Genomic DNA, 11,904 nt, shown 5'->3' with positions numbered 1-11,904 from the left:
GACGTCTATTTTGTTTGTCTGCGAACGTTGTAGGAAACACTGCGTTTAGATGATGATTTTTACGACGTCGTAGAGAAGCATGGGGTTTGTGTTTTTCATGTCTTTTTTCAATTATATTTTCTTCGTTACGTTTTTTTATTTTTCTTATTTTGAAGTTCAATAAAGAAGATTAACCGATTAAACAATTACTAAGTTTATACATAGCCTATTCGCAAATAAAAATTATTTGCAATTAACTAACTCGCTGTTTATAAATCATTTTGGTTACGGAAAATTCTTGTTTTTATGTGATGCCGGATGGTAAAATTCAATCATTTGGTAACACATTTATTGAACAAAATATGATAAATTTTTTATTTTTTTATTTTTTTAAATAAAAAAAAAGAATCAACATTTCTTGTTTATTTTGCAATCCAATGAATTCAAAAACGCAACGAAATATTTATAAAATGTCTTAATAGGTTAAAACATATGGCAATATTTAAAATCTTATTTGCAAATAGTGTCGTTAATCAGGAATTGTTTTCGTGAGTTAGCTATTCGCAAATAAAAAATTAATTCACTGTTTATGCGGCAATTTTTTCTAATTGCAATATTTTTATTTGTGAATAAGCCGTGTGTATAAACGTTGTAAATAATAATCAACGCTGGCTTTAAAAAAATATATGCAACTAAGGCTGAGTTTAAAAAGAGACACGAAAAACACAAATCGAGTCTATTTGTCTACCCCCCATGCTTCTCCATACCGTTCACCAACAAACAAAAAGAGACGTCGAAAAAGCGAAGTTTTAAAAATCATCATGTAAATGCAGTGTAAAATTCAGGGTTTAAAATTAGTTAAACGTTTTTTACATTTGACTACCGACTGCGCAATAAATATGAATCGTTTTCATATTAATGTGCACAAATACTGAAAATATACAAACTATAAACCAATGCCATATATGCACAAGCTTCATGGTAGAAATATTTGTCGCAGTTTTTCCAAAAATATTTTGCCTTACACAATATTTTACGTTGCAGCTAGAAGACAAAATGAAAATTTTTCATTTTTAAAACATTTGCTGCCTAAATATATGTATATTTTTGGTTAGCAAAAACAAATGAAATTGCTTGTGTATAATATACAAAAAATTTACTACAAAAACATCATACATGCAAACAAATTGCAGCGTGAAACCCATAAACTGCAAACGATATGCGCAGTGAAAAATTCAAACAATGAAAATATGGAAGATGCTAAAAGTAGACTGCCAAACCATACGAAGTTGAAAAATGTAAAATACGAAATTGTGCAAAGTTAAAAATGTTTAAAGCGAAAATGTTTATTTTTAAAATATTTCCGCCGCATATATGGTTTTGTTTTGCCGCATATAGTCATTGAGTAGAAAAATGTGAAAAAAAACTATGAAGTTGATTTGGGTGTACAAAATAAAAAATTGTATTGAAATGTGTGTTAATAAAGAATTTTAGTGCAATAAAATAGAAGTTTTATTTTTTGAGGTATGTAATTGTATGTATTGTGAAAGATAGCAATGCAGTGAAAATTAAATTAAATAAGATTCTGGACAAAGGATAGCTAGCGGAGGATATATTATTATTGAATTTTTTGATTGATTGGCTTTTTTAAAACGAATTCAAATGTATTCATGCTGGTGGTAATAGGAGTCCAGAAAAATTAGTAAGAAAAAAAAATAATTTTGTATGTAAAGCGGTTAAAAAAGGATATATAATGCAACAACAAAATGTGACAACAACAGCCAAATACCATAAATATCATTCATTTTATGAATAAAATCTATCATAATAAAGTGTTGTACATTCAAATCTTTCGTAAAATTTGTAACAGGAGAACAAACAAAAAAATAAGCAGCATAGAAAATAATTGCGGAAGAACAATTTTATGTGTAAGATATAATGCAAAAAAGGCACAGGTATAATTACAACAGGAGCAAAAGGAAATTAACTGCAACAACATCAACTTATACACACAAGTAGGTAATTATGATATAAAATTGCTGTTTGTGTGTACATACAACAACAATTTATGCAAAAATCATAAACAAATACATAAATAGGTTCAATCGTGATCGTGAGTGATTTTGTAGCAGGAGAAAAAAGGATAAAGAGGAATGATAGAAAATGTAAGCATCAACAAAAGAAAGGAAAAGAGTTAAAAAGGGATAGAAAATGCAACAACCAGAAGGACACATAGATGAAAGCAAGAATAATTTATCACTACAAATGAATACAAAGAGGTTATAAATAACAGGAGATACGAAATTTAAGAAAGTTCTTGAAAATATAATTCTGCAATGAAGAAAATTTTACTGTATACAAATATCAAGTGAGAGCGAAAATGATCGACTTTGATTGTGTTTTTAAATGCTCATTCATATGTATCCATTCGTAGTATTTCTAACAGGAGAACAAAAAAACAAATAAGCAACAGAGAACAAATTATGCAACGAAGGCACAACAAATTTTTTACATAGGCACGAGTGCAGCAGGAGAAAAAGGAAATACAACAACAACTACTTAACTACTACCTCAAGTAATTTTGAAATGCAACTGTTGTATGTGTGTCCTCTAGCTGCATAAAGCAACAACAACACATTCAAAAAATAGGAACAAATACAAAGCAAAGGAATTGCTAGACATGTGGTGGAGTACCGTTGCAATTAATTGCATTTTGTTGTTTCTTTACTGTTAATGTAGAAAATTAAAAAGTCAACAACAACTTGTGCAATCTGAAATGCAAATGAGTATGATTGGCTGAGCGTTTGTAACAGGAGTAAAATAAAAAAAGTATAGAATGCTAAAAAAAAATATGTATTGTGAAGGATAGGAATGCAGTGAAAGTACATTCAAGAAGGTTATGAGCAAAGGATAGCGGATGATATTATTATTGCATTGTTTGTGTAGAACTGATTTTTGTTGAATACCGTTACAGATCATTTTTTATTACGCATTTTGGTTTATTTTTAGATCGAGGAATTTTTGTCATGTACACTGAGTTGTTGTTTTTTGTAAAGGATTTTTGTGCTTATTTGTTTTTTATTATTTGTACACTTGTCATTGTGTAATTCCTTTATTTGTTCACTTGTCATTGTGAAATTCCTTTGCTTTGTATTTGTTCCTATTTTTTGAATGTATTGTTGCTTTATGCAGCTAGAGGACACACAAACCACAGTTGTATTTCAAAATTACTTGAGGTAGTAGTTAAGTAGTTGTTGTTGTATTTCCTTTTTCTCCTGCTGCACTCGTGCCTATGTAAAAAATTTGTTGAGCCTTCGTTGTATAATGTTCTCTGTTGCTTATTTGTTTTTTTGTTCTCCTGTTAGAAATACTACGAATGGATACATATGAATGAACATTTAAAAACACAAACAAAGTCGATCATTTACGCTCTCACTTGATATTTGTATACAGTAAAATTTTCTTCATTGCAGAATTATATTTTCAGGAACTTTCTTAAATTTCTTATCTCCTGTTATTTATAACCTCTTTGTATTCATTTGTAGTGATAAATTATTCTTGCTTTCATTCATGTGTCCTTCCATAATCTGGTTGTTGCATTTTCTATCCCTTTTTAACTCTTTTCATTTCTTTTGTTGATGCTTACATTTTCTATCATTCCTCTTTATCCTTTTTTCTCCTGCTACAAAATCACTCACGATCACGATTGAACCTATTTATGTATTTGTTTATGATTTTTGCATAAATTGTTGTTGTATGTACATACAAACAGCAATTTTATATCATAATTACCTACTTGTGTGTATAAGTTGATGTTGTTGCAGTTAATTTCGATTTGCTCCTGTTGTACTTATACCTGTGCCTTTTTTGCATTATATCTTACACATAAAATTGTTCTTCCACAATTATTTTCTATGCTGCTTATTTTTTTGTTTGTTCTCCTGTTACAAATTTTACGAAAGGAAACATTTGAATGTACAAGATTTTATTCATAAAATGACTGATCCTGTTATTTATGGTATTTTGTTTTTCTTACATTTTGTTGTTGCATTATATATCCTTTTTTAACCGCTTTACATACAAAATTATTTTTTTTCTTACTAATTTTTCTGGACTCCTATTACCACCAGCATAAATACATTTGAATTCGTATTAAAAAAGCCAATCAATCAAAAAATTCAATAATAATATCCTCCGCTAGCTATCCTTTGTCCAGAATCTTATTTAATTTAATTTTCACTGCATTGCTATCTTTCACAATACATACAATTACATACCTCAAAAAATAAAACTTCTATTTTATTGCACTAAAATTCTTTATTAACACACATTTCAATACAATTTTTTATTTTGTACACCCAAATCAACTTCATAGTTTTTTTCACATTTTTCTACTCAATGACTATATGCGGCAAAACAAAACCATATATGCGGCGGAAATATTTTAAAAATAAACATTTTCGCTTTAAACATTTTTAACTTTGCACAATTTCGTATTTTACATTTTTCAACTTCGTATGGTTTGGCAGTCTACTTTTAGCATCTTCCATATTTTCATTGTTTGAATTTTTCACTGCGCATATCGTTTGCAGTTTATGGGTTTCACGCTGCAATTTGTTTGCATGTATGATGTTTTTGTAGTAAATTTTTTGTATATTATACACAAGCAATTTCATTTGTTTTTGCTAACCAAAAATATACATATATTTAGGCAGCAAATGTTTTAAAAATGAAAAATTTTCATTTTGTCTTCTAGCTGCAACGTAAAATATTGTGTAAGGCAAAATATTTTTGGAAAAACTGCGACAAATATTTCTACCATGAAGCTTGTGCATATATGGAATTCGTAAATAGTATTTATATTTTTAGTATGTATACAATTAAATATTATCTTGTTAAATATTTGTTGCAGTTTTCATGTAAAATTATGATTTTTTTTGCAATTTTTTGACTAATATAGTAGTAATTTTAAACTCTGGTAAAATTCATCGTAAAAATGCAAAAGGTTTTTGGAAGCAACTTCAAAAGGGACTTAAGATGCTCAAAAATAAATTCTCTCACCAACGCATTCAATTCTTTATTTTAATCAGTGCACCTACAAACACACAAATACAAAAACTGAAAAAATAAGGAAAAAGTCATGCACCAGTGCTCATGCGTATTCCTAGTTGTCTCGTTGAGTGGACAACGACTACTAAAATGTAAGAGCATAAGAATACGTGTGATTTGATTTTCCACAATTGTGGTATGGTCTGCTCATGTCTGCTCTAGTTTGAAAATTCCTGCACACCAATGCATCAAACGTATTTTCAAGTGGCGTGTCCAATTGTCTATCTCATAGAAAACTTATGGGAAATGTTAGATCGCAAAATACGAAATCGAAATTACATATAACCTGAAGTAAGACTGATTTTTAGTTCGTTCAATGCATCGTTGCTGATGAGCAGTAATAAAAACATGGGATATCCATCAAAATACTGAGTCACTAAAGGGTTAGAACATTTTTGCTCTTCTTTTCTTCATTTCGTGGCTGCCTGGAAACCTAACCATAGTTTTTGCCATACTACAATAATACATAATTTCTCCTTTTTTCATTTGCGAACCCACAAAGTATATATATTCTGGATCGATATAGGTAGATATCGGAGTATATATAGACATGTCTGTCTGTATATTGAAATCAACTTTCCGTAGTCCCCAAATAACTTACGTATGTACATGATTCATACATCAATATATTTGCTATAGACCCGGTTCGGTTACTATGTATTTAAAATTGAGAAAATCGGACCACAAATGGCTGATATATAAGGAAAAACCAGGACAACCTCGATTTTTGGCTTATTTTTATCTATATCTGGATTAAAGACAATATGGTTATATAATGAACACAATTTTTTTCCATAAATTTTTTTACAAATTAAAAAATATTAAAAAAAAGAAATAAAAAAAATATTTAAAAAAATGTTTATCTAAAAATATTTAAAATTTTTATTTTAAAGTATAATGTGGTGATAAGATTTATTTTAAAATATAAGATTTTTTTTAAAGTAGAAATTTATAACCGGCTAGGTTGTTGAAAATAAAAAAAAAATAAAAGATTCGGCACAGCCGAATATAGCTCTCTTACTTGTTTTTGTTAATATCAGTAAATTTTTTTTTTGGATTTGACCTATTAGATAAATATTTGGATTGTCAAAACAAATTAAGCCAAACTCTATTAATTAGGAGAGCTATGAACATACAAAATTTTTATATTTTTTATTTTAATTTGAGCAATACAATTGTGGAATATGCCTTTGATGTATGCAAAATAAAGTGATTTACTTTAACAAACAATAAATGAGATACCAAAATTAGTTATAACGTTTTCTTTCCAAGAGAGCTCCTTTAACAACTGATTCCTAATTTCCTGTCTAAGTTTTCGTATGTATATTTTTCGTGGTACACAGTTTAATAAATAAATTTAAAACGACCAATGCATTAACAACTCATGTCAAACAGTGGCAACCTCTTTTTTAAAGCAACCCTGAACAAAAAGTCAAACAACGAGTTTCGATAACACTTTTTTTTGTAATAAACGACAACAAATTGTTATCGAAAATTATTGTGTATTTGCTGCGATTATATTATATTGTCTGCACCAGAATTATTTGCTTTATTTCAATAAGATATTTTACCCTTTTATTTGAGTTTATGTACAAAAGTTTAAGTTTAAAACAACAAAAACATTATACAATAGTAAAATTATAAATCTGCATCAACTGTATTACACACTAGGAAATAGTGATTCTACAAAAGCATATTCAACAGTAGAAAACAAACAAATTAAACGAAAGTGGCAGTATATTACGGCAATTATTATTATTTCTTCTTAATAGAACTAATAAAATTGAGTGGAATAAAATCAAAACATAAGATGTAATGATGAATGCAAGGTATTTATATCCTTACTTTAAATATTTTTGTGTAAAATACGACACAATGAATTTTTTATTTGCTTTTCATAACAAAAAACAAAAGCAATTCTGCTGCCTAAAAAACAAGCTCTGCGACAGAAAATAACTTCAAGCAGTTACTTCACACAAACACATGTCATTATTATGTGCATGGATTCAAGCGGTCTTCCTAGGTCATCAGTAAACTTCAAGCACTGATGGGAATTTTCATTGGCTGCTTGATAGCTTGTTTGTCAAGCAGATATTTTTTGCGCTGCCAATTATAGGCAGCGCAAGAAAAAAACAAATGCAAAATACGACTCTGTTTTTAGTTACGAACAGGGAGCAAAACATAATGTCAGAAAACAAGATTTTTCAGCATTTTGGCGATTTTTGATTGTAAAAATGGCAGAGTGCGATTTTAGTTCTCAAAATATTTTATGAAAAGTCTTGGTTTTCATGAAATCATTTAATAAACAAATAGAATGAATACAAACTGAACCCTAATTGTTTTTGTAAGATAGAAGATGTATATATAAATATAATCTGAATTTAAAGACCTTAAATTACTTGATTTTATTAATTTAATGAATCAAAACGAAAAATGTTTATTTCTAGGAAGAGGGAATCCATTAAATAAAGCAACAAACATTTCAAACCGTGTTAAAAGACAGCTGCAGCAGCAGACATTTTTTTCTCCGCCGAAGCCAGAAATACATTGAAAAGGACAACAGCAGCTGAAAAAGACACATAAATTTGGAGGGAAGTCTAATTGAATTAAGGGAAACGTTTAAATAATAAAATAGCAACAAAAATGAGTTCGGTAAGTTGAATTGATTACTTTTTTTTTGTGAAATGAATTGAATTTGTATTGCCAAAAAATTTGAAATAGGGTTTTTTAATATTTGTGGTCTAGGTGATGAGGTTTCTTTGCCATAAATAAGAAGTATGACAACATAACCTTGAATGTTTTATTCCAGAACATTATTTATAGCTATTGTTATTTCGTCAGAAATTGAATTCTGTAACTAATCGTAGGTATAAATTGTTTTATTTTAATATGATTAATAGTGATATACAATTTTTCTAAAGCAATAATAATATATTGCTTCATTATTTATGTTGCCTTATAAAAAACATTTTATTTTACATTTTTCCATTTTTTTTATAAATACATTTGTATTTATACCTTAACCCATTCAAACTTTTAAATATCTTCGTTTTATAAAATTAGCTTTGCCAATAGATTTATTTTCAAAAGTACTAATAAGTCAAACAATAAGTCAATTATGGTTTAGCATAGCAATTTTGTATGGGAAAAGAATTTAGTAAATAGTAGGGTACTCGAATTATTCGATTTTTCTCTTGTTCGAATAAAACGAATAATTCGAATAAGAGATTTTAACTTGTTCGAATAATTCGATCACACGTTTAAAATTAATCGAATTATTCGAATAATTAAAATTTTTTAAAAAAGTAAAGAATTAAGTTAAATAAAACAAAAAATAACTTTAAAGTTAACAATTCAAGTATTGATAATGTTAAAAAACATTCGAAAACAAAGTCCATCATTAAATTTTCATCAGAAATATTCTGATCAGATTACAAAACAAATCTAGCAAACAATTGACTAGCAAATCCTATAGTTTCCGTTTTGGAGCTATGCTTTAAAAAATTTGAGCTGGTTGGGCATGATCCTGAATTGAACTACAATATAAACGTATTAAGAACTTTGTTATGTCGTTAATTAATTCGCGTTTTAAATTGAGTAACTAATTCTTTAGTAAATTAATTATTCACTATTTCTAAATTATTTATAACAAATTGTATTATACATCAAGCTCTATCAACGTTGCCGAATCTTTGCTTAATAAAGTGGTCTTGGAGAATTACACAATAAAGGAAATCTGTCCAAAGTTTGATATCATTGTTAGTGAACGTGGCTAATTTAAGGTCAGGCAGTGCATGATTGAAGCATTTACAAATACCCAGAAAGTTTATTACCATGTTAGACAAAGATGTTCAAAATTATGTATAGACGAACTCAAAGCTTTTTTTGCAACAAAACGTTAGTTTGCATTTTTTGTGTATCATTCGATTTATTAAATATTTTGCAACACTTAATAACATCACTTATATACACATATTTTAAGATCATGGCCTTGGTCTATTTCAATGTAATCATTATAAATGTTATCATCAATATCACTTTCGACTACCGTTTCAAAATCACATTATCCATCACATTCAACTCCACTTTAATCTAAGTTAATATTTTAATTATTAATTGCGTTTCTTCTAATATTTCGCCATTTAAATAAAAAATATTTTAATCCGTACCTTTTATTTACATTGGTTCAAGTCCTAAGTTAAACATTTTGAAAGATTTGTTTTTAGAATTGTATCTTCTTGCAGTAATATTTATATATTTATAGAAGGATCTATCGGAACACTCATCTACAGTGATCGAAAGTCAGTTTGTCTTTAGTTATTTGTCGAATTTCAGAAACAATACAATTTTGTCAGTCATTATTACTTATTTAAATTTGAAATTATGTAAAATTTTAAGCAATTTAATATATTTAAATATATATGTACATTTATTCGTTTTATTCGATTATTCTACATAAAATTGTTCGAATTATTCGTTATTCGAAAATGGCCATTTTAAAATTGTTCGAATAATTATTCGTATGAAATTATTCGATTAATCGAACGATCAATAGTCGAATGAATACCCTAGTAAATAGAGTGTACTCAAAAATATAGCTACATTACAATTGCAAATCTGAATAATGCTATTAATAGAGCAACATTTTTTTCAAATCTGTGCTGATTTAGAATTTTCAATTTAGCCATAACAACAATATTTACGCTATTTTTTCACATTACTATAATATTTGAGCAAAAATCTAAAATATTTTTTTCTCTTAATTTAATTTCTTTTAGATATCCAATGTAGAAAATCTATCCCCCCAAACAATAAGACAAGTGATGAAGGAAATGCAGAGCATGGTTGAGAATCCCCTGGAGGGTATAAAAATACAAATTAATGACGCTGATGTCACCGATATACAGGCGCTTATCGAAGGTCCAGCTGGCACACCATATACCGGTGGCATGTTTCGCATTAAACTTACTTTAGGCAAAGATTTCCCTCAATCACCTCCAAAAGCATTTTTCATAACCAAAATATTTCATCCCAATGTCGCGGCTAATGGTGAGATCTGTGTAAACACTTTGAAAAAGGATTGGAAACCGGATTTGGGTATTAAACATATACTGCTAACCATTAAATGTCTACTTATTGTACCCAATGCGGAGTCGGCTTTAAATGAAGAAGCCGGCAAGATGCTGTTGGAGCGTTACGATGACTACTCGCAGCGAGCAAAAATGATGACTGAAATTCATGCTTTAGCCGCTAAATCAACAGATTCCAAAGATGATGATGGCCCAAGTTCGAAAAAACATGCCGTCGATAAGAAACTACAGGACAAGAAAAAGGAGAAACTTATAAAGGAAAAAAAGCGTATGCTTAAGCGATTATGAGTGGCATTCCCAGATTTGCACAACGCAATAACAACATAAATAAAAACACATACTTCTCCTCACGACATTTTCAAAAAAGAGCGCGCTGACTTACAAAGAAAAACCTAACGCGTTGTGTTACCAACATTTATTTATACCGATTATCTACATATTTATATTTCTCTGCACCACATACTACTACACCGCATCTTCACTACAAATCACCATCAACTAACTGGCCATTTAACAGCCTCATCATCATCAACTGTATTAGTTTCATTTAAAGTGTACGCACGTCGCCTGTAAAGGAAAACCAATCATTTTTAATTCCTCTCAGCATTTCCAGACAATGAATCTAACAAAAACTTATATTTTCTTTTAAAATAGTAATGCTTCTTAATTTACATTTTATCATTCTAGTAGTCATTGTCTATCATGTAAAACTTGATTTATTACTGTATCAGTTTTAGTCGAAATGACAACTTTTAGTTTTTATTTCTGTCAAATATTTTAAATTTAACAAAAACACAACATCCATCATACATACATACATATATAAATAATTATACGAGTACATAAATTTTAATGTTTTCCTTTTTCTTCTCTATTCATGTTAAATCTTACGTTTACTCCTAAATAAATATAATTTTAAATTAATTTAAAAATAAAACATTCGTTTTTTTGTTGTACTAGTGTACTGTTTTTTTATTTTAATTATAATAACATGGTTGATAAACGAAAAAAAATATTCAAATGATCGAGGAAAAAATATATTTTTTATGCGAATGAATAACATTATTCAGTTTAGAATAAAACATTTTTCGATCAATAATTGTAGATTAATCGAATAGTCGAATGAATTTATTTTCAAGTTAAAAAAAAATATTGTTTATATAAACAAAATTAACTTAAGTTGGCTATATTTACAAACCAATATCAGGGGGCTAATTCTCGAATTCGTATACGAGCGAGTTCGAAGGAGCCAGAATTTTTTTTATATTTGGAATTCCCTTATTCGATATCGAATAAAATGTATTTTAATTTATGTCGATGGCATTCGATTACGACCGAGTTTTTACTCGAAAGCCACGAAATATTCGAAATCTATTACGAGTGCGAGAATTAACCCATTATGAACATTATGAAACCTAGCTTAAAAAGGCAAGAAAACCTTGTGCCTAAAGTCCTATGAAAGGTTAAAGTATCCATAATGTTAGGCTGCTTTATTAATTAATACACAGCAAACAAATTTGGAAGTAGTTCAAAGTGAATGTTATTTCCACGCCTTCTTAACTCTCTGATGTCTTTTCATTTTCACCTGAAATGATCTATATTTTTGCTTTATTTTCGTGATGTATGGCCTATTAGTAGTTATGAGAATCAAAATTGTACTCCTGTGCGCCACCGAGACCCGAGGTGACCAACTTTGAGGGGCCACGCACTGGCCCCCATTACACCT

At 28.8% G+C, this 11,904-nt stretch overlaps 1 protein-coding gene across 1 annotated transcript; it reads left to right on the top strand.

The window, feature by feature from the left end:
* Window positions 1-6,709: 6,709 nt before the first annotated feature.
* Window positions 6,710-11,115, top strand: LOC135958100 (ubiquitin-conjugating enzyme E2 S). The gene is made up of 3 exons (XM_065508964.1): window positions 6,710-6,917; window positions 7,536-7,740; window positions 9,867-11,115. Exons 2-3 carry the CDS (start codon window positions 7,732-7,734, stop codon window positions 10,464-10,466), a joined length of 609 nt encoding a protein of 202 aa, XP_065365036.1. The 5' UTR covers window positions 6,710-6,917; window positions 7,536-7,731; the 3' UTR covers window positions 10,467-11,115.
* The last annotated feature ends 789 nt before the right edge of the window (window positions 11,116-11,904 follow it).

Source organism: Calliphora vicina, chromosome 4 (assembly GCF_958450345.1).
Source record: "Calliphora vicina chromosome 4, idCalVici1.1, whole genome shotgun sequence".
NCBI lineage: Eukaryota > Metazoa > Arthropoda > Insecta > Diptera > Calliphoridae > Calliphora > Calliphora vicina.
Note: the sequence above shows the minus strand (reverse complement) of the source record. Positions and strands in the feature narration are given on the sequence as shown.